The sequence below is a fragment of the Euprymna scolopes genome, chromosome 30 (genome assembly GCF_053919585.1).
Source record: "Euprymna scolopes isolate OS-2025 chromosome 30, ASM5391958v1, whole genome shotgun sequence".
Classification (NCBI taxonomy): Eukaryota; Metazoa; Mollusca; class Cephalopoda; order Sepiida; family Sepiolidae; genus Euprymna; species Euprymna scolopes.
This window is the reverse complement of record NC_136511.1, coordinates 55,097,048-55,121,824: the sequence shown is the minus strand read 5'-3', so window position 1 is coordinate 55,121,824 and position 24,777 is coordinate 55,097,048. Positions and strand designations below refer to the sequence as shown.

The following is a 24,777-nucleotide window of genomic DNA, read 5'->3' as shown; positions in this document are numbered from 1 at the left end:
GTAAAATGAAAACGTTCCAATACATGGAAATGTTTTTATATATATCCATATAGATATATAAAAGTGACCTTGTTGGTATGTGTGCCAGAAGTCTCTACCAAACTCCACTTTGAATATTAAGTCTCTAGAGTTGAAATTTGATATATAGGGTATTTGGACTTGTAGCACACTTTTGATTTGGATTTAACTGGTAATAATTGCTGCTAATGGGTCAAAATTGAAAAAAAAACAGTTGACCTTGGCAGAGTAAATCGAATAAAACATTTCTCCTGCTGTTACTTTTGCACATACGCAAAATTAAACATTTATAGCTCAAAGTACCTTAATTTTTAACCTTTCATATCCATCTGTTGTTAGCTCAGACGAAAATGATGCTGGAGAGATAAATACTGACTAAGGCTGGGGTGCTAAACGTTCTGGTTTTGATTCTAGCAGATGATATCCAAATCATATTTTGTATAACCTTTGAAATTATTACTATATATTCGATAATAAGCTATAGAAAATTGGCTCTATAATAAATAAATAAGAAATTTGCATGAATTCAAATGTAATATTGATGCATAGTTTACAACTGAACAATGCCGGATGATCTGCTTTATATATATATATATATATATATATATATATATATATATATATATATATATATATATATATATATAAAGCCTGATGAATCCTAGCATGGATCAAACGCGGAATATTCTGTGTAGCTTAATTGCCATATATATTTTTATAGCTCTACCTAACTCTATCTATGTATTGAGCACTGTTGAAGTTTATGCATAAAATAATACTTTCGTATATTAATTTATGTGAGTAAATAAAGCAGTCATCTATATATATATATATATATATATATATATATATATATATATATATATATATATGAGAGAGAGAGAAAATTATAGTGATTCAATGAAATTAAAAAAAACCTTTATTTAAATCAAGGATTTTTTATTATTCCAAGTAAGACAAAGAATACTTTAGAAATTTTATCTCCTTATCCTATAGGATTTCGAAGCCTACCATCTCTTCAGAGGAGAAAATATTAGCAAACAGATATAACTGTATTCACCCTATTTGCTAAAGTCAGTTAGACATGGAAAATCATAATAAAAAAATTGATTAAATAAAAGTCACATAGCAAGGGAAATTGAAGAAAAGGATATAAAGGTTTAGTTCCAAATTGCGCGGTAAAATCCAAGGTAACTGTCCTTTAAAGCAGTGAGGTAATGAGATCCAAGCTGTATATTGTGTAATCCACATCATAGAGTAGAAATCCAAGTTGAGCATATTTCTGGAGTAATTCCTCTTTATGGGCCGGTGAAAAGATTTTTATGGTCTGGTTGGAACTTTTATTAAAGACCTTAGTATTACTGGAATTACTGAGATAATACATAGAATATTACGACCAGTAATATTTTGTAAATCTTATAATCACAGGTTTCCATACCAGCTGAATGTTGGATAAATCTATTCGGAAGTATATATATATATATATATATATATATATATATATATATATATATATATATATATATATATATAATCATGCAAACATTACCGTGTTTGAATATATGGTTAAGTGGCAGTTTTAGTTATTTAGAACTGTTTTAAAGTTTCACTGCTCATTCATTTTTCGACCAAATTTCAAACAATTATTACAGTTTATAGATCACTTTCTCAGCTATATTGTGAAAAAAAAATTCAATTTTCGTTCAGTAAAACAAAAGTTATGAATTTTCTGGTGTTCAAAATCGTAAAAATATGTAAGGAGATCAGCGACGCTTTTTATAACTGGTTTCCATAGCAACCACGTCGCTTACACAACTACTAGTGCTACTAATTCAAAGAGAAGTAACAAGAAGGCATGAAAGGGAGATAATTGAAAGCAGACGGGTGCTGTGTATTGTTATTGCCTATGTTTATATGGGGGCAAAGAAAAAGACTGAAATTAAACAAAGAACAAGAATTTATTGGAAGTCTGGAAAAATCATGGATTACAATAGACAAATGCGAGCATGAAAAGTAATATTGTTAAGCTTAAACATGGAAAAGTAACGGACTAGTTGTTAAAACTGGAAAAGAAAAGGACAAGATATTCTAGTAATAAATTTATAACTTAAAATATTGCATTAAGAATTTTTTTAAAAATTCAATTCATAACATTATATAATCAATTCTTAATGCTGCAATATTTATTAATATTAAGTTATGAATTTATATTTTTTACTAGAATATCTTGTCCGTTTCTTTTCCAATTTTAACAACTAGTCCTTTATTTTTCCATGTTTAAGCTTAACTATATTACTTTCATCCTCACATTTTTCTATTGTAATACATATATATGGCATATTTCATTAAGTAAAATAGACGTTTTTTTGTCTATTAATTCTATTTTCGATCCTTTCCAACTTCTGAATAACAGTTTTCACTTCTGGCAGGAATTGGCTGATCCAATCACCATATTTATCATAAGTCCGAGTACTTTCCAATCCTTCAGGATTCACTGGCAGGGATAAATTAACCGAACTGGTTTTGAACAAATTATAAAGTTTTTTTGTTTTTTTATTGTATAAACAGTTCATATCTTTTCAATAATAAAAATTAAAAAAAAAAAACTTCATAAATTGTTCAAAACTAGTTAAATTGATTTATTCCTGGTGATGAATCCTGAAAGATTGGAAAATACTCATGATAAATATGGTGATAACATCAGCCAGTTCCCGCCAGAAGTAATGACTGTTATTCGGAAGTTGGAAAGGATCGAAAATGGAATTAATAGACAAAAAAAAACGTATATTTTATTTAATGAAATATGCCATAGAGAAAAATGCTGCCTATATATATTGTGTATGTGTGTTTTAAAAATTCTAAAAAAGATCAGGTAGTTGTTGTAGGAAATCTCAAGTGTTAGAGCTTAATGCAGAACAGAACATAAAGGGTAAAAGGAAAAAATCCAACACATACTTAGTCTAATCTTATTATAAATTCATTTCAACCCAGTGCCAGATTCATCAGATAAGACGTTTCATCTAATAAAGCCCATACTGGGTTGAAATAAATTTATAATAAGATTAGACTGAGTTTCTGTTGGATGTTTTTCTTTTATCTTTGTATGTATGTATACGAATGAACCCTTTTTCAGGGTCAACGGCCAACTAGCACTATGTGTGTGTTGGGGTGGAGAGGGCTCCTGTAAGCCGTGGTGAGGGCAACCTTTCTAGGAGAAGCAAATCTCTGATTTAAAAAACCATAAAGCGGGAGACCAGTACCCGCATTAAGCTGATCTGCAGTTTAACTTGTTGCTGGCTATCTTGCTCTTGCTTGTTGCTGGATCTCAACATTTATAACCGAGAGAGAGACTTAGCTGTTGTACAAAGCTAAGACTCTGTAACATCATCTGTGTATAGATACTCCCTCAGGCATTGGTCTATAAAAATGGTCCTGTGGCGATGGAAAAGTTGTGATGCGTGGAGGCTTGAAATGCTGGAAGCATGTAATAATTGATCTCGATAACCGTTTTCAGTGTCATGCCTGCTTGAGCATGTGAATTCACAAGTAAGACTAAAAAAAAAAAAAAAAATGTCATTTTTGGGTTCATGGCCTTTAAGTGTCTGAGGGAGTGGCACTCGTCTGACAAGAGACGTTGCAATCATCATGTATGTATGCGTATATATATATATATATATATATATATATATATATATATATATATATATATATACACATGCACATTTGTATGTAAACTTTTTTCTATTTTTTTCTCTATTGTTCATGAAAAGTTAATTATTGATTAAAATAAATAAGTTTTCATACTTTATTTCAGACTTTGCAGTTTTTATCCATTTCTGGCCAATTTCCAATCGATGCCGGCCATTAAATTATTTCTAACTTAATCTGCTCATTTAGTTCCTCTTAAAATTGATCGTTTTATTGTCCAGATTATCTATTTCAGCACCCAGATTGGCTAAACTGTCAATTGACCTGACACTTTCAGACATTTTGACAAGTTCTTCTCAAATTAAGTTTGGAGTGGAACTTACTCTATCAGGCTGAGTTGATTATACTCTTGCTAGAAATCTTTGGCAGAAATTAATACAAGTTTGTTTGATAATGATTTCTGGTATCAATTGGATATCAGCTTAAAATAAACAATAATTCCACTAGCTATCACCAAAATCAGTTATTGCCTTGACAGAGAACAAAACCATTTTCAAAATTTAGTGGGCAAGGACCCTTTCACCTCCTTACTTTCTCTTTCTCACAGGAGAAATGTTACAAGTCTATCTTTGCACTGTGGTCCTTTTCATGGCAGGTGCTCGACTGAGCATCAATCTATGGCCGGTTCGTCTTGCAAAACGTTCACAAAAAAAAAAAAATAGTCTAGCTAAAAGAAATATCTACAATTTCCCTTTACTCCCTATCTGTTTCTAAAACTAAACGAAAATTCCATGAGCAAAATTTGTTTCCTAGAGCTGTCTGTCTGTGAAACACAATACTATGGGCTGTTTCCCAACATCTTGTTAATCTTTCCTGAGTATGGTCCAAAATAGTAGCCCCTTATGTCCAAGTAGTGATATGTCTTGTTAGGGATGAACGTGAATAAAAAAAAAAATTCCTATGTGTATTAATAAGTACATGGAATAGTTGATAAGCACGGTAACAGACTATTAGAAATAAAAACACTAACACATCATTAAACCTGAACGATGATATTTTGGTAAATTCGTTCAACTATATTCATTATTTATTAAGAAGATCTCGACATTTTATACAATGAAACGTGGAAAATAATCTAATGGAAGAAAGCAGATGTAAAAGGGGGGGGTAGAATTTGTATGTAGTGACTTGACTACATGAGAAGAGATTAAGAGAAGCTTTTTTTTTTACTAGTGGGTGTCATCGCCTATCAAGGCCTAAAGGCCACTCAAGAATAAGGGTTGATGAGTGTCAGGTTGCCAGTGAGACAACACCATCATGATCGGTAATGGTGGACCTCGGGTAATGTTTGTTTATAACATAGTCGTTTTCAAGTCTTATGTAAATAAGTTTTTGTTGAGCCATCTTAAATAATTAAACTCTACCCAAGTTCCATCATTACCAATCATGACGATGTTGACTCAGTCTTCTCAGCACTCATTAGCCCTTATCCTCGAATGGTCTTTAGGCCTTCAGAAACGGTTATCCCCCTCCCTCCGGAGGAAAAGAAAAAAACGCTTTCATTGATGAATATTAATGTTATATGTTTATAGCCCTTACTATCAATTGATTATGATAGGCTGATTAAGTAAACCAATCGTTGCTCAGCAAATCATTGAGTACAACCTATCGCGATAAATCATTTCATAAATATTTCAATATTTATTTTTAACTCCTGATGAAAATAATTAATAAACAGTCAACGTTATGCACAAAATTTTGACATGATAATATATTTGATTTGCCACAATTATTTGTACATAAATATCAAGAGGTAAGAGATGCCTTTATCATAGACTGATTATGATTAACCAAAACAAATTTAAAACAATGGCAGAATCGTTAGAAAATGACCTCTATACCGTTGTGGAATGGGACCACAAATGGATGATAATATTTAATGCTTGTAAGACTATGCTGCTCTCCTTTAACAATTACAAGACGCCTCTCCAACCACCGATATCCATGACAAATAACACTCTACCTGAGAATTCTTCCTTCAAACTCCTCGTCCTAGCATTTGCAGGCAATATGAATTGGAATAAATACATTGAGGACATTGCGAAGGCTGATGCAAAGAAGGTGGGTTCCCTCTATTGAGCTAGAAGACTACTCACACTTGAAAGTATCCCGTATCTCTACAAGGCCACCATTTGCCCCTGCATTGAGTATTGTTGTCACATGGGCTTGTGCATCTACCACTAGTCTCTCCCTCTTGGATAGGGTCCAAAAAAAGAGTTTTCAATCTAATATATCCCACTTGCTCAACTAAGCTCCAACCTCTGTCCCATCACCACAATATTGCATCTGTACCTTGGAATGTGCTCTGATGAACTCGTTGCACTTGTACCCCCTCGATGTACATATCTCCGACAAACCTGCTTAGCAACAAAATCTCACCCCTTCACTATTGAGATCCCTAAATGCCAGGATGCTTTCTACTCTAATAGTTTCTTCCCTCGAACAGCTAGACTTTATCATTCCCTTCCTGATACCTGCTTCATTGACTATACTGATACAGAGGTTTAAATGTAATGTAAACCAATATCTTGTTAATCTTTCCTGGGTATGGTCAAAAATAGTAGCCCCTTACATCCAAGTAGTGATATGTCTTGTTAGGGATGAACGTGAATAAAAAAAATTCCTATAAGTATATGGAATAGTTGATAAGCACGGTAACAGACTATTAGAAATAAAAACACCAACACATCATTAAACCTGAACGATGATATTTTGGTAAATTCGTTCAACTAGATTCATTTGGTATAAGTAAGCTTTATTAAGCAGAACTCGACATTTTGTACAATGAAACGTGGAAGATAATCTAATCGAAGAAAACAGATGTAAAAGTGGATGGGAGAAGGTAGAATTTGTACGTAGTGAATTGACTACATGAGAAGAGGTTAAGAGAAGCTTTTTTACTAGTGGATGTCATCGCTTATCAAGGCCTAAAGGCCACTCAAGAATAAGGACTGATGAGTGTCAGGTTGCCAGTGAGACAACACCATCATGATCGGTAATGGTGGACCTCAGGTAATGTTTATTTATTTATGAGGACAACTTAACAGGAACTTGTTTACATAGATTTAAAAACTGCTATGTTATAGTCAGCTGAGAAGTAGCCCTGCAGTATTGTTTTCCACAAACTGGTTGAAGATGTAAGGCAGAGAAAGAGTAGGAGGCAGGAAGTGGGAATGAATCATATCCACAAGGGGGAATTGAGACATGTTATGGAAAATAGAAATACATGGTGGAAATAAAAAAAAAAGTTTAAAATAAAATAGAAATCTCGTATATAAAACTCGCTATGTCTTTTATCTGTCTGTCTTCATTTTTTTGTATTGTTTGGATTCTTCAGACTACCGTTCTCATCTTGAGTCTCATTTTCACAATGTTTCGGTCGATCTAACCTCTGACTTTCTTCAGGTGTATCTTGTCGAAATCTGGAATGTTTCTGTCAAACTTGGGTATTTGGACAGAATTTCAAACGGAACTCTTCATTTACTTCATGGGTGTAGCATACTCTTGTTTCCTCAACCAGGACTGGATAGATGTCCTAAGTAATTAGCCATTGCATTTGTCAGACGCCCACACTGAGGATTGAACCTTCAACCTTCAGGAGAATATCACTTTTACGATTGACTTTTTCCAAGTACTCTAACCACTTCGCCACAGGTCCTTACAGATTCCCAAGTTCGACATAAACATTCCTGATTTCGACAAGCTACACCTGAAGAAGGTTGGAGGTTACATCGACCGTAAGATTGTAAAAATGACACTCAAGATGAGAACAGTAATTCAAAGAATCCAAATGATATGAATAACCAACCCATTTTTTTTTGGGGGGGGGGCTTTTGGTTTCAATTTTAGCTGATTTTAGCCAAGTCACAATTTTTTTTTACATTTGGAATTACGACTATATATTGGGTACAATATCATATTAAATAATCGATAGATAATTGACTGCATTATAACATATACAAAATCTGGATAAATTAAGATATCATGTTTAAGCGTATTTTATAACCGAGCAAGCGCCCCCCCCCCCCCGTAGTATAAAATAAAAATGTGGTAATTAGGCATCTATTATCATATTTTTAAAATTATTTTCAAAGAAGATTTTTTTTTTTTTAGCTTGTGGCGACAGATGTTGAAAACGCCATTCCTCGCCTACTCAGTCCACCACCCACAACTTGTACTTCTGCCTTCTCACATCTGTTTCGCTCCTACCATTACTCTTGAATTGTAAGCCATGTTTAATTTCAGAAGAGTTTTCATTGGGTAGCTGTTCTTTATAAATCTCGGACTTCATGATTTTACATGCAAAGAGCAAAAGATCTTTCTCGTGTTGACACACACACACACACACACACACACACACACACACAAAATATGTGCAGGGATGCTAAAAGATTCAATATTTTTATGGAGTAATTCTGGTTTCTGATTAGTTGCTAGCAGAACATGGCTCGATTTGATTAGTCAGTTTCTATCGCTAGTGTCTATAAGTAGAACCTTCTTTGGCTGAGATCAAAGTGTGATCAACGACACCCACAATCCCCCCCCTTTTGAGTTGGCCATGTGCCTAAGTTTTTTGTTCATTGTTGATTTTCAATGTATTTTTAACATAAATAAAGGATTTAATATCTCAAAGTGTAGTATCTGTTCCGGCAAATGCTGCACTTTGAGACCATTGCCCTTGTGGCAATTGGTTGTTGGTACATGTAGGGGCAACCCTATATATACCACGCCTCCCCCTTCACCTCCCTCCCCCCTTCCCCTCCACTCCACATAAAAACCGACCTTGTGTCATATTTTGCTTGCGTGGAGAAGCAAATAAATACCTACCCTTTTATTATGTCAAAAATATTGCAATTCACTGTAAAGAATGTTGAGTAATAAAGCTTATTTACACCAAATGAATATAATCAAACGAATCGACTGAAATATCTTGGTTTAGTTTTGATCATGTCTTTGTGTTCTTATTCTGTTTACTTTCTTATCCACTATTCCTTAAACTAATTTTACATTTTTTTTTTCAGAAACGTTCATTTCACATTATAGACTAACTAGTAGGCTGCCCGGTTGTAAAGTACACATAAATATTATATTTTAATTCATACAGAAGCTGACACGTGTGCATGCGAGTATTATGTTTTTTTTAAACAGTTAATTTCTTGTAAGTAAAAAAAAAAAATAGACTCGAACTGAGATCGAAACTAAAACCTAATGACAGTGAGTAAAGTACGATAACCATTAGGCCAGTTTAACACGCTCTTTAAAAAGTGTTTTCAAACCTACTTATTCTTAACATAAGGAATCTGTCATGAGAACGATTCATGCAGGCATATTCATGAAACAGTTGATAAACATAAATATCTGATGACTCCCACATACCAATTTCTCAATTTTGGCTCCTTAGCAGCCCTTTCTCCGGATGGAAACCTATTAAAAAAATTTCCACATGTCTGAATACCTTATCCACCAAATTTCAAGTCTGTTGATCAAAAATTCATTGAGTATATAGGTGGAGAATTGTCTTTACACACACACACACACACACACACACACACACACACACACACACACACATTCTTACTTTTTATAGATATATTAGAAGATGTATCCTGGCGTTGCCCGGAATTAAACATAACGTTTAATACCTTTGAAAAGAAAAATGAAGTAAAAAAAAACGGAAAGAAACTGAGACATGTGTATGCGAGTATTATGTTTTTTTCTATACAGTTCACTTCTCGTAAGTAAAAAAAAAAAATACTTGAACCGAGATCGAAACTAAAATCTAAAGACAGTGAGTCAAGTACGATAACCATTAGACCAGCTTGCCACAATCTTTAAGAATTGTTTTCAAACCTATTTATTCTTAACATAAGGGAGCTGTCATTTTTCACGACTGCACATGCACAGTCGTGCAACAGTTAATAAACAGATAAAAATCTGATGACTCCCACATACCAATTTTTCAAATTTGACCCTCTAGCAGCCCCCCCCCCTTTTTTTTTCGGATAAAAACTGAATAAAAATTTTTCCACATGTCTGAATACCCTATATACTAAATTTCAAGTCTGTAGATCCATAATTCATTGACTATATAAGTCGAGAATTGCCCTCACACACACACATTCTCACTTTTATATATATATATATATATATATATATATATATATATATATATATATATATATATATATATATATATATATATATAATAGATATGTGGCGTTGAATTATATAAATGCGAACATAAAATATTGAGTTCTGCTTAATAAAGCTGATTTATACCAAATGAATACAACCCAACGAATCTATCAAAATATCTCGATTCAGCAGAGGTTAAGAAAATGTAAAATTTTAAAGGCTTTCCAATACATGCTGATATGTAAGACAGACATTTAAGCGATGATGACGATTGTGATGATTAAAGACGTTGAGCGTGATTGTCTTATTTCAATATAAATATTGTATTTCTTATCAACACTCATAGAATTAGAGTTCATTCTAACTGGACTGCCGTTAATATGTGTTAATATCATGCAATGAGTGTCGTATATATTTACTCATTCATTATGTTGATTTGGGCGTCAGCGTCTAGACATGAAAATTTGAATGTGATATTGAGATCAGAAGGCATACACAGAAGAGTGGCCAAATTAATGAAAAACGTAAAAGATTCAAATTACAAGAAAATATTAGGAATAAAAATAGGATTAACTACTTTACTCTTTAGAGAATGGAAACAGTTCGAATGCAGATAAACTTCAAATAAATTTATTTTTTCATCAAAATGTCTATAAACATTTTCCTGCCATCAACATTATTTTTATTCTTATGCAAATAGCACACACAAGACCAAGTTGTTTTTTATTTAGATAGTGCATTTTATTTGCCACATTTGTTTGTACATAAATATTAAAAGGTAAAAAAAGAGTCGCCATCATACATCGATCATGATTGGCTAACAACGAAATAAAAACATTTCTATATATTGCCTCTATTGCAATGAAGAGATCAGTAACAGCGCCATCTATGTGGAGAAGCGATTATCTCTAATCTAACAATTATCAAAGGGGACATAACTCTTTATAAAAACAGCAGGTAATCCAACGTCAAGGTGGGTTATTTCTCCATTATAACGCTTCTAAGCATTTTTACTTCCTCGGCGTTATTTCGCTTCTCCTGCAAATAGCACACAGAAGACCAAGTCGCTTTTATTAAGTAATACATTTTATTTGTCACAGTTGTTTATCACACAAATATTAAAGGTAAAATCATCATGCAACGATTGTGATTGGCTAACAACGAAACAACATTCCCATGTATTGCCTCTATCGCAATAAAGAGATTAGCAACAGCGCAATCTAACAATTATCAAATGGGACATAACTCTTAGAAATAGCAGGTAATCCAACGTCAGGCGGGTATTTCTCCATTACAATGTCTCTAAACAGTTTCCTTAGCATTATTTTGTTTCTCCTGCAAATAATACACAGAAGCCCAAGTCTATTTCAAAGTTATTCATTTTGCTTGCCAGATTTTCTTTGATTTCTTCGATTAAGGTTTATTTTAACTGTTAACCTTTGTGTTGGTATTTTTAGAAATGCGATATATGCCTCTATGAAATTGATTGTAAAGGAAAACTTAATGAAAAAACAAAAACTTCTTTTAACAAAACAACAAAAAGGTATATTCTAGTGGCAGAAAGTTGGACACTTTCCGAGTGAGTGAAAAAAAAAAAAAAAAAAAAAAGAGTTGAAGGTTCTTTAGGTTGTCGAATCTGGGCAAATAGTTATCTCCGAGTGAAGATCATCTATGCTGGAGAATCCAGTGGACAGGGACAGGAGAGAGAGAGAGAGAGAGAGAGAGAGAGAGAGAGAGAGAGAGAGATCTTGAGTGCTTGCCATGTTCTCTCTGCTAACTTATTGTGATTCTTGAAGAAGCTAAAGATTTTTAGGGGACAGATGGAATCAATGCAAATCCTGCAAGATGATTTATCAATGTGTGACCAAATTGCTTAGTATGAGCATCGACTCGCAGGAGAAAATAAATCTTTATTTTCTTTATGACTGCTACAACATCTCATGCTTAGGCAGAAAGAAAAATTTCTTTCAGTAAATGTAACAGTGGTAAGGAACAGAAATAAAAATGCCAATTCAGTTTACTAAATCATTTAGAAAAAAAAACAGCAGCAGATATATATTCATGCTACTAAATGCCATTTTTATTCAGCTTTTAATTAAATCAATAAGGATGTATGCAGAACAGGAGACATCGTTGATATGGTCACATTGAAATAATTATTATCTATAGTCTCATGCAATTAGCACACAGAAGCCCAAATCGTTTTTTTATGTAATATATTTTTCACAGTTGTTCGTACATAAATATTTAAAAAAAGTAACTGTATAATACAAGCTCTACTTTTTATATTTTTACAAAGGAGTCATCACTTATCAAGACCCGGAGGCCACTCGAGGATATCGGGTTAATGAGTGTACAGTAGTCAATGAGAAAATATTGTAGTAATCGTTAGTAGTGGAAATTTGGTAAATTGGATTACTTAAGGGAATGGTTCATCCATATTGTAGTCAGTTGGAAAGCAGGAAAATGGAACAGAGTTCCACAAGCGTGCAGTTCTAAGAAAGAATCTATTTTCATGGAATTTACATTTAGGTTTAGGCACAGATAAAGAGTGGGGAAAATTATTGATAGTGGTTTCAGCTAGACGAGTGTTTTTTTGTGAAAGTCAGGCCAGAGGTGCTTCTATCTTTAGTTGATTATAATTGGCTAACAGTGAAAGAATAGGATTACTTTGTAATAAAAAGATTAGTAACAGCGCCACCTATGAATTATACAGACAAACCATTTTCTGCAATCTAACAATTGGAAGAAGCATAACTCTTGATGGAAATAGCAAGCAATTCAAGAAAGTTTATTTCTCCATTACAACGTCTATAAATATCTTCCAGTCATTAAAATTATTTCTCTTCTGCAATCAGCACGTAGAAATTCAAAGTCATTTTCGAAGTAAACCATTTTACTTGCCACATATTCTGTGATTTCTTTGAGTAATTTTCATTTTTAATGTTGTGCCATGGTGGAGCTATACGCTTTATTGAATGCCATTCTGGCTCATATTTTAATATTTTAATTCTTACCTCTTCCACTTTTAGGAATGTGATTCATTTTGCGTCCTTTTGTATATCAAATTCGATCACTTACCTGCAAAAGATAGAAAGAAAAAAATATCAAGACCTTTAATATTTTTTAGGGTTCAGTATTTTTTTTTTTTTTTTTTTTTTTTTTTTAGAGTGGGGGTTGATAATTTGTTGGCCTGTGCCGACTACTATTCACATTTTGGTTCTTATGCACTTATTGAACCGCGCTATTTTTAAATAGTATTTTCAAGTTAAATTAAAGTTTTACGATATTTTTTTAAATCAAATTGTAAGGTGAAAGTACAGAATAGTTACAAAACACCCTCGTCTCCCCATGTTAAGAATGGCTTTCTAAATAATGTTATTATTTCAGCACGGTTCAATAAGTGCACAAGCACCCTCATTTCAGTTATTATTTTCACAACGTTTCAGACGATGTAACCTCCAACATATATTCAATATATATGAAAACTATAATATACACATGAAAAAGAAACTGTATATATATTAGGCCATCCACAGAAATAGAACCCACTGCTAACAACACATTACCACTTCCATATTTCTAGTGACAGCAAAACCATCCTGACAATAAGGCCTAGAAGGAGCGTAAATTGTAGAAATACTAATTAAATCAGCATACTTCAGACTTAAGAGCTTGTATAAACTGATTAATATATATATATATATATATATATATATATATATATATATATATATATATATATACTAGTGGGGAAAGGGCGCCCGGCTTTGCCCTGGCATAAAATATGCTTAAATATATTTTAATTTGTCCAGATTTCGTATATTATATTATAGATTCGTGATTTCTAAATAAAAAAGTATTTAGGTGCCATCAGCTAGAATCGAAACTGAAACTGTAGCATTCAAAGCTGGTGACGTTACCACTGTACCGACGTGACATGCATATAAAGTGATTAAGAATGAAAAATAAACTAAGATGAATGTACAAAATGTTTAACGTTTTTTTCAATTTTGACCCCTTAAAACAATTTTAATTGGCTAAAGACCCATAAAAGAACGGTCTGGAAAAAAATTCAATCATTTGAGGCTCCTAGCGTTGCTCTGCGACTTTTAGTTTCAGAGGAAGTAGAGTTTGAAAATATGGAAACAGACCAGCGCTCAACAGTTAGAAGCTCCTACTGTCATGTTGGCGGGCAGGTTTCAATCCTGGCTTGAGGTAGTTGCTTGTCTAGCTGTACTGATGAGCTGTGAAACAGCAAAGCGATACTGTGTGTGGATGACTATATATATATATATATATATATATATATATATATATATATATATATATAGGGGAGTTATAAGAATAAGATCGATTCTTTAAGAGGAGACATCGGGATAATGCAAAGCTCAACAAATCGTTTTGGAACTTATATTATTTCGCTCCTAATGTAGCTATTGCTAGACGTCACATCCCTATTATGCTACCTAGCATCTTTTCTCCTCTTCTGATGAAAAGCATTAGGCTTCGAAATACCATGGTATAAAGAGTTTTACTAATCCTACACCCCTAATTAATGTATCCTCCTTATTGAATAAATGATTTAATCTGTATACATTAGTATATATTTTTATATTGTCGTTTTCTTATTTTATTGATAATCTCTCTCACATATATATATATATATATATATATATAATCAGTAGCCTCCATTCAGTCTCAAGAGACAATACTCCGTGTGAGTGTAATTATGAAGCAAGGGTTGCACAATCCCACACCTCACTTCTTGTGAGTCTGCACTACCTGATTCCAGTGGCAAGGAGAAATCCAGGAAGACTAGAAACAATGCCAAGATAAGCGGAGAGCACATACAGCACTTGGTATTCCCAAATAGTCACCCATTTGGTACTGACCAAGCTCAACACTGCTTGACTTTTTAGAAATTGGCAGGAAGATGGAATCTTCAAGGAAAGGAGTTCACACAAGGAAACAAAAATCTTTCAAAAACAGAAAAAGACAAGGCCGTAAAAAGTCTGCAACCGCCAGGGAAAACAAATCTTTGAAAAGTCTATCCCTTGCAGATAGAAAGAAAAGTTCTTCAGAGCTTGTTGTTGAACTTAGGGAGGATGCAAAAAAAAAAAAACGAACAGTGAGAAGGTTATTAGAAGTGGGGTTAAAAGGATGCAAAGCAAGGAAGAAGCCATACTTGTCTCAGGCCAACAAGAAAAAAACGACTGGAATTTGCACAAAAAAAAAAAAAAAAAAAATGAAAATTGAACACCTGATGATTGGATAAAAATTGTTTGGTCTGACGAAAGTAGCTTTGAGATAAGTTAACAGCTTCTATTTCCTAAACTTTGAAAGGAACAATTGAAATTTTTATGTGAATACACATCCATACCATCTATTCAAAAATTGTAGCAAATTCTCATTTTTTATCAGATTTTTGGCACCATTGAAGCGGTTTATGTGTGCCGTAGGGAAGGAGAGGCATTTCATCCTGATTTTGTGGTCCCAACTGTAAAATTTGGAGGTGGAAGCATAATGGTTTCGGGCTGCATGTTGTACTCATGTGAGGGCTTAATGAACTCCACAATTTAAACTAACAGACTGGACAGGTTTACCAAACCTCTTTGACTAAAATATTTAATAACATTCCAAGTGATGCAATCTTCCAACAAGACAATGCCTTATACCATACATCAAAAGTTTCAATGGATTGGTTTGAGAAAAAAGGGATTACAGTGATGAAGTGGCCCCCTCAATCCCTAAACCTAGATTCCATTGAAACTTTGTGGTCCCATCTAGAGAAAAGAGTGAGAATGCACAAATGTTCATCAAAAAAAAAAAAAAAAAAAATTAGAGGCCAAACTTCATTTTTTTTATTTTTTATTTATTTATTTTTTTTATTCAATTTTCACCCCAAACAAGGCACAGTGCCACTTTGAAACAGGGGGCTACTATCAGGGACTTAATTAGCGGGGTCATTTTGAAGGGATATGAGTAGAAAGATGTTTGTTAACATTACACTTGAACTTCTGCATATCAGTGCAGTTGGGAAAGCAGAATTCTGGAAGGGAGTTCCAAAGACTCGCAGTTCTGGGGAAGAAACTATTGAAATAAAAGGCTTTCTTGCACCTAGGGATCTCTACTGTAAAGGGATGAGACTTAGTAGCTTGTCGGGTTTGTCGGGGGTAGTTACGTCGGGGAGGTACAAGTGTTTGCAGTTCGTCAGAGCATTCATCATTAAAGTATTTGTAGAACAGGCAGAGGGATGCAACATCTCGTCGATGGGACAGAGGCTGAAGCCTAGATGACAGTTTAGGACCTATCAGGTTCGCGATTCTCTTTTGAACTCTGTCCAGGAGCGAGAGACAAGCAGCAGATGCACCAGCCCAGATGTGACAACAGTACTCCATACATGGGCGAATGGTGGCCTTATATAGGTATAGGATACTGTCAGGCGTAAGTAGTTTTCTAGCACGGTAGAGGGAGCCAACCTTCCTTGCAGCAGCCTTGGCAATGCTCTCAATGTATCTATTCCAGTTCATATTCCCTGTAAACGTTAGGCCGAGGAGTTTAAAAGAAGTACTTTCAGGCAATGTGTTCTTGGCCATTGCTATTGGTGGTAGAGAAGGTTTCTTGTAGTTATTGAAGGAAACAAGCTTAGTCTTAGCAGCATTGAATGTGACCAACCATTTTTGTCCCCATTCCACTACGGATTGGAGGTCATCCTCTAGTGTTTCTGCCATTTCCTTGGATATGTGTTCATTTGTTTTCCCCTCATATCTGTTATAGAGAGTGGTGTCATCGGCAAATATACCCATCTCCGAAACAATTTTATCAGGGAAGTCATTTATGAATATCAGGAATAATAGAGGTCCAAGGATAGACCCCTGAGGTACTCCCGCATTTATGTCATATTGTTTAGATGTACGACCGTCGAGGACAACTTTGATTTTTCTATTACTTAAGAAGGATTTAATTACATTATGAATTCTTCCAGTGATTCCATATGATCTAATTTTCCTTAGAAGACCATCGTGCCATACCCTGTCAAAAGCCTTAGATATATCAAGGGCCACCGCTCTACCCTCCCCTGTTTTGTCGAATGAACGGTATATACGTTCAGAAACTACAGTTAAGATATCTGCTGTTGAACGGGCTTGATGAAGAGTGGTAGAAAATATATCCTACCACCTGTAACAATTTAGCCAATAATATGCAAAAATGAATAAAAGCTGTTATATAGACAAAAGGAGGACATGCCACATATTGATTGTTGTTAAAATATCAATGTTTACCAGGCTATTCTTAACATTCAAATATATAAGTTTGAATCATAATTTCGATCTTTCATTCATGCTCCGTAATTTTGACCATGACTGTATGCTGAAATAACATTTTCATTGCTCTGTTAAGCTTAAGTTTGGGAATAGCATTTTCATTGGATTGTAAAGCTGAAGTTTTAAATAACATTGTCATTGGTCTATCAAACTTGACTTTGTAAATAGCGTTTTCATTGTTCTGTCAGGCTTAAGTTTGAAATAAGCTTGACAGATTAATGACAATGAACCGCCCCCTTAAGTAAACACTTCATCAAATCTCCACACTAACGTAATGTACTTGCAGTAACCCTTATCCCTGAGTGGCTTCCGGGCCTTGATAAGTGGTGACCACCGTGTAAAAAAAAAAAAAAAAAAAATGTTAAGTTCAAAATACAATTTTCATTGGCCTACCAAGCTTGTTTCAAATAACACTATCATTGCTTTGTTAAGCTTAAGTTTTGAATAACATTTTTATTGGTCTGCCAGGCTAAAGTATAAAATATAATTTCTATTAATCTGACAGGCCTTAGTTTGAAATTGCGTTTACATTATTTTTTTCAGGCTTAAGTTTGAAATAATATTTTCATCATTAAATATTCAGATAGAAATGGATACTTCATAAGAATATTATTTATATTTTTGCTTGCAAGCAATATGTTTTAAAATGGTCTAATTAAATAGAATTCTGGTTATAAAAGACATCGCTTGGATTATAAGAATGCATATCGATTTTTCTTTCTTCTTTTTTCTTTTTTGATTTTCAATTAGTTTCACGTAGCCATTAATTCATATTTTCAAGCCAACGATTAAAGTATTTTCTTGCATTTTAATTGTTTTGTCTTCTTCCTGTCAGAATTTCTCAGCTACAAATTTCACACAAAGAATTTTTTCTAAAACTTGGGATGAAGTTATCCTTCATCCCATTTCATTTACATATCCTCTAAAAGTAAGAAAAAAGAAAAACATTTTCTAAAATTTACATTAAAAAAAAATATGAAAAGATTACGATCTTACATAAAAAAGATATTTTTTTTGTTAAACTCCTTAACAATGTTATCTACATTATCTACATTATATTTCTCTTTGTCAGTCCGTTTTACTTCATCTCAGAAACTACTGGACTGATCTGGTTGAAATGTTGTATAGGCTTCTATGATAAGAGGCAGCAAACTAAGTATTATGGTATCCATTTCATGCACAGTTAGGGATTAATTGAGATTAGTCACCACAATACCACATTTACTTTAGAAGTTTTTTTCTGAAACTACAGGGCCGATCTGGCTGAAATTTTGTATGAATCTTTACTATGATAAAGTACAGTAAACTAAATAGTATAGTATCCGTTCAATGCACAGGTAGGGATTAATAGGAATTAGTATTTACTACAATTATGAACACAAAGTTAACTATATTCAGCCTCTCCCTCTGTCTGTCTGTCTGTCTGTCTGTCTCTCTCTCTCTCTCTCTCTCTCTTTAATTCTTTTTTTGTATTTTCTTCCCAAACAAGGCACAGTGCAGGGAAGCAACTATTAGAGAACTTTCTGATATCTGGGAATCTCTACTGTGTAGGGGTGGAATTTTGCTGCCTGACGGGTTTGTCGGAGGTATTTATGTCTAGGGAGTACAAGAGCTCGTAGTTCATCAGAGCACCTTCATTAAAATACTTGTAAAGCAGGCAGAGGGATGTAACATTTCGTCAATGGGATGGAGATTGAAGCCTAGCTGATAGTGCAGTGCCTATTAGATTGGCAACACTCTTTTGAACCCTGTCTAAGTGTGAGAGACTATTAGCAGATGCACCAGCCTAAATGTGACAACAATACTCCATACATGGGCGAATGGTAGTCTTGTAGAAGTCTGTTTCTGTACCTGTCTGTCTGTCTGTCTGTCTGTCTGTCTGTCTGTCTCTCTCTCTCTCTCTCTCTCTCTCTCTCTCTCTCTCTCTCTCTCTCTCTCATATTCATAAACAAACTTTGGGAAGTGATAGAAAGAAAAAAAAAATGGATAAAATTATCAGCTGCAGCTGACTGACTGTTTGACATAGTTTCTTTTTACTTTTACTCTTCTTCCCCCTCAAACAAAGTGTATTGCCACTTGGACGTAAGGGGCTACTATTTGGGCTCATCTCTAATAGGGCATTGTGGGGAGTTGAGATGCAGGATGTGTGTTCACATTACATTTTAACCTGTATGTCAGTACAGTCAGAAAAGCAGGAAACAGGGAGAGAATTTCGAACTCTAGTAGTCGAAGGGAAGAAACTATTAGAATAGAAGGCTTTTCCAGCATCTAAGGACTACAACAGTGAAAGGGCGAGATTTTGCTGCTTGTCAGCTTGGCGGAGAGTATACACGAGGGGGTACAAGTGCTGTGAGTTTATCAGAGTAAATTCCTTTAATGATATCTTAGAATGAAAGAAAGTGTTTTATTTATGAAACCCAATGCACTAATTTGATCCCGGTTGACTTCAAATAAACAAATATTAGAGCATTTTCTTTTATCATTTCTTGGAGTCATACTGAAACCGGAAGTGTATCTTCAGTACAAGATGGAACTATAAAGTTGTCGCCCTAGAAAAGATGACGTGATTCCATTTCCGTTTGATGAAAACCAGTTTTCTTTTTTTTTGTTGCAGACCATCTACCAGTTGGCCAGTTGTGTACAAATCTCAAGAGCATAGGAGCCTTCTGTCATGCGTGAAAGTGACACAATGTTCAACGAGCGAGATCAGAAATGCGCCACTGTACAACTCCTGCTCTTTATCGATCCAAGTTATGACAATAGGATCATTGCTAACAGACATGCCCAGGGTGATGAAAACAAAGTTTCCAGCCACAGTTATCGTCTTTGGTGTGGTTTCAAGTGAACCACCTCACATCTTCAAAGTTAGCTTGAAAGTCAACACTAAAGTGAACCTGGATGTGCTGAAGAGTGTGGTGATCCCCTGATGCAATCTGGTGGCTGCTGGCAGACCCTGGGCGTGGCAGCAGGACTCGGCGCTGGCCTACAAGTCCAGGCTTGGCTTCAGAAGGAATGCTATGACTTTATACCCTTCTCTTACTGCCCCCCTTCCTCCCTTGACCTAAACCCGCTGGACTACTTTGTTTGATCATACGTCGAGAATATTACCAAGATGACCTTTCACAACATCAAAGCCAGTCTGATCCCTGCCATCCATCAAGTAGTCACTGAGCTCCCGCCTGTGCTTGTGGAAAAGGCATGCTCCCAGTTTCGGACCTGTATTGAGGCGGTGATAGAGGCTGAAGTCAACTACATTGAATAGATGTCAGCTCTACTACATAATCAAGTTACTCAAATTGATTTTTTTTCAATAAAAGTTTTAAAGTAAAGCTGTAGATGTTGTTTTCTTTAGGGCAACAACTTTATCATTCCACCCTGTAGTTTTCAAGTTTTATTCAGAGACACACTTGAAAGTATGACTTTTCTTTATATAATCAGCAAAGAAAATATCTGTCTCAGATTATATATTAATAATTAATTCTCCAAACAAAATAGTCTTATATTTCTCGTTGTTTCATTTTACTTCAGTTGAAGTTCTTGGAAAGTTGGATGTCTTCAAGTCCAACGTTAACAAATTCCTAATGAACCGCCCTCTTTAGTAAACACTTCATCAAATCTCCACACTAACGTACTGTACTTGCAATAACACTTATCCCTGAGTGGCTTCCGGGCCTTGATAAGTGGTGACCACCGTGTAAAAAAAAAAAAAAAAAAATGTGAAGTTCAAAATACAATTTTCATTGGCCTGCCAAGCTTAAGTTTGAAATAACACTATCATTGCTTTGTTAAGTTTTGAATAACATTTTTATTGGTCTGCCAGGCTAAAGTATAAAATATAATTTCTATTAATCTGTCAGGCCTAAGTTTGAAATTGCATTTTCATTATTTTTTCAGGCTTAAGTTTGAAATAATATTTTCATCATTAAATATTCAGATAGAAATGGATACTTCATAAGAATATTATTTATATTTTTGCTTGCAAGCAATATATTTTAAAATGGTTTAACTAAATAGAATTCTGGATTATAAGAATGCATATCGATTTTTCTTTCTTTCTTTTTTCTTTTTTGATTTTCAATTAGTTTCACGTAGCCATTAATTCATATTTTCAAGCCAACGATTAAAGTATTTTCTTGCATTTTAATTGTTTTGTCTTCTTCCTGTCAGAATTTCTCATCAGCTACAAATTTCACACAAAGAATTTTTTCTAAAACTTGGGATGAAGTTATCCTTCATCCCATTTCATTTACACATCCTCTAAAAGTAAGAAAAAAGAAAAACATTTTCTAAAATTTTCATTAAAAAAAATATGAAAAGATTACAATCTTACATAAAAAAAGCAAGAGACCCCTTTCTAGGGCTAACATTTAATCTATATTTGAGATAATTAGATATTCAAATATTCCATTAAAGTTCTCTTTAACCTCTCTCGAACACTGAATTAGTAAATCAGTTGGGAATATAATTTTTCTCTTCTTAATTGACCATTTAAATAAGTTATAGCATATATTTTCTTGTGGGCTCTTGGTCTTACTGTATTCCAAGACAAGAATTCCTTTTGTCTGGTGAAGTGTCCCGCTTCGTACTGCTACTTGAGGTAACATCACTTGTAAAAGATGCACCATTCCTCATAATAAAACTAGTATGGGTTAGCTATACCGAGGAGATCTTATTTGGGCCGTAAATACGATGTGATTTTGCATATACAGTGGAACGCTGGGATACGGTGGCCCTAGGATACTGTTTTTTTTTCGGGTTACAATGTGCAATACGATGTTTTTCTGGCTCCTGGTTATGGTATTTTCCCCGCATTACGATATTATTTATAATGTTATTTCATTATATACATGTGTATAACATTATTGTATTGTATTGTATTTTGTTACTAATGTTTTATGCCGTATCCCGGGGTTCTACTGTGGGTTTAGTTGTTGAAAAAAGTATCCTCATGTCAGGTTTTCTACAGAGACCTAATAGGCATTCAAGTTCTCCCCTTATATTAAGTTTATGTCCTTGTATGAAGATAAAAATTAAAATATAATGATACAAAACCTTATATCTAGAATCTTTATTCTAGTTACGTTTAAAATCCATTATATGATTTTGATTCTACAAAATGTCTAAAATTCAAACCTGAAACTTAAATGATCTTAAGTGATTCAGGGAATTTTGCTTCATCAGTATTTGATGACTGTGGATCAAATTTAATGCAAATCTGAAATATTTGAAATTTCAAATGAATTTGTCCATATTATGCATCTTAAAAACCTTTTAAAATCTTCTACTGAAATTTGGGAAATATTTATTAATTATACTTAATGTTAAAATTTCAGAGAAATCGAAATTAATGAATTTTCACAAGTGACCCTCCTTCTTTTTAGTTGTTGCATAAAACTAAATATAGCTTACATTACGAACACTTACACATGCCAGTTATGTTCCAAAATTCCTAATGATCGGTTTATTAGTTTAAGAATGAATTCTGCGCATACAAATATATAAACATATACACAGACCTAACTTTATATAAATAGAAATATGTTTGCGTGAGGAAAACTTGACTATTCCATACACAACGAATTATTAACAATCGTTTACTCCAATGATTGCACGACATTTTATATTTTTTCTGTCTCACTTTAATTAAATATGTTTCAATCTTATTTTATTTTGCTGCAGATTTTCTCAGTTAAGAAACCTTTTAAAATAAAATCCAATATGAAGCTAATATACTTGTAAGAATTGATATCATTGGCATTATCGTCTGCACAAATAATTGTACGCTTTTCTACCTCACACATTTAGCATCACTTATTCAAATGTATGGTGAAAGCGCGTATAACTTCTATAGTATACAAAACTCAGTGTCTGTTTGTCTATGTGATGTTTGTATGTCACCTATAGAAAGAAAGTTTAAAAAATCCACGTAAAATCTAAACATGTATTCTTGTGTAAGATTTACCAGGGAAAACAATGGAAGTGTCCCCGAATGTCAGAGTGCGCCCTTAAGGACACAACCTGCTTAAAACTTTAAATATATTCTATTTTTATGAAATTCAGATCATAATTTCCTGGGTCAGACAATGAAACTAATCCGAATCTCTAAGTGGCCTCATAAGCTAATAGAGCTTTGAAGGCTGAATCTTCTTTAAAATTTCAAATATATTCAATATTTTGATGAAATTTATATCATACTAACGGGGCAATGGCGCCTGACCTTGTCAGGTCGTAAAATACGCTTAAATATGATATTTTAATTTATGCAGATTTTGTATTTATTATTACAGAGCCAGTTCTTTATTGATTATTATATTGTACCCAATATATAGTAGTGATTTCTAAATATTAAAAAAAAAATGACTTAGGTGACATCTATATATATAAATCTCACCTGTTTGTTTAAGTGCATGTATGTCTGCCTAAAACTTTCGACAGAGGCGACGGATTTTCACGAGATTGGTATCATTTTGAAGCGTGATGTATCGGACAGCAAATTTCGAAAAATTGGTTAAAAACATTAATTCCTTCACCCTCAACTGGGCACTTTTCATATAGGGAGAGGTCGCTTTTTTCGCCAATATTTTTTAAAGTCATCCCCTCTTTTTGATTGCTTAGCCTTAATTTAAACCTACGTCACTTCCGGTTTGGCGATGGATGCAACGGCAAAGACATCAGGTTTTTTTATTTTTCACGTTCTTTTCTTCCTTCGCGATATGGGTTCGAGACTGCCTGCCTACTACCACATTTTTTTTTTCTCAAAACACACCTCCAAACACCCGGGCGACGCCGGGCACCGAGGCTAGTCAACAAGAGTCGAGACTAACACATCCCCTACCAATGTAGCTATCGCAAGATATGTAAGAAAGATTTAATATTAAACGATTAAAGAAATGAATTGAATTTGAGCATACGCAGAAAGAAATAAAAATGTCGGCAAGTTGAAATAAATATTCCGCATTTAAACTTGCCGATATTTTTGTGTATGCCTTATTCATCCATCCAAACAAAGATTTTATTAGTTATAAACCATACTTGGTGTATGATTACTATTTCCTGTTAATTGTTATGTGACTAGTATTATAAGAGTTTATCAGTTAAATATTTACACACGGACACAGACATACATCTACTGTTTTATTTATATAAATAATAGATGTACAAAATCTGGTGTAGTTGTATCAGATGGACATTTCTGGATTTTCTTGCATTGTTTTTATGCCATTCCTTTGTGTGTTCTGGACCAAACCTTCTTCAACTTTGTATGAAATTGCAGAACATTGCTGTTCTGTGTATCAGGAGTAAAACCTGCAAAGTTACAGATTAACTGCAACAAACGAAGAGGACTTCATGCAGACCAAAATCCTGGGTCACAATCTTTGTGAGTTCAATGCAGAAATCCAACTCATTTAACATAAACAAATCGGTATTTCTAATAACCTGCAACAAGTAATTTCCTTTTATGAAGCTGCTGAATTTTCTTAGTGTGACACAGATCTAAGTCCTATTGTTTGATCTTCACTCAGAGTTGAACAGAGGCCCACAGTATTAATGCTGGAGTCTCTCAGGGGTCCATTCTGGGCCTAACTCT

At 33.9% G+C, this 24,777-nt stretch overlaps 2 protein-coding genes across 10 annotated transcripts in view; one reads left to right on the top strand and one right to left on the bottom strand.

The window, feature by feature from the left end:
• The window catches only part of LOC145254811 (glycosaminoglycan xylosylkinase-like), a 795,724-nt gene that overhangs the window by 356,098 nt on the left and 414,849 nt on the right, over window positions 1–24,777 (top strand). The window lies entirely within an intron of this gene.
• LOC145254812 (uncharacterized) overlaps window positions 1–24,777 on the bottom strand; it is a 560,817-nt gene that overhangs the window by 248,940 nt on the left and 287,100 nt on the right. Inside the window, exon 4 of one of the 8 annotated variants that reach the window (XM_080113633.1) lies at window positions 11,048–12,942. The exons of the other annotated variants lie outside the window; for them this stretch is intronic. Within the exon in view, the coding sequence (XP_079969759.1) occupies window positions 12,939–12,942 (4 nt within the window). The 3' untranslated portion in view covers window positions 11,048–12,938. Of the gene's footprint in view, window positions 1–11,047; window positions 12,943–24,777 lie in introns of those variants that run through there. 8 annotated transcript variants of the gene reach the window in all.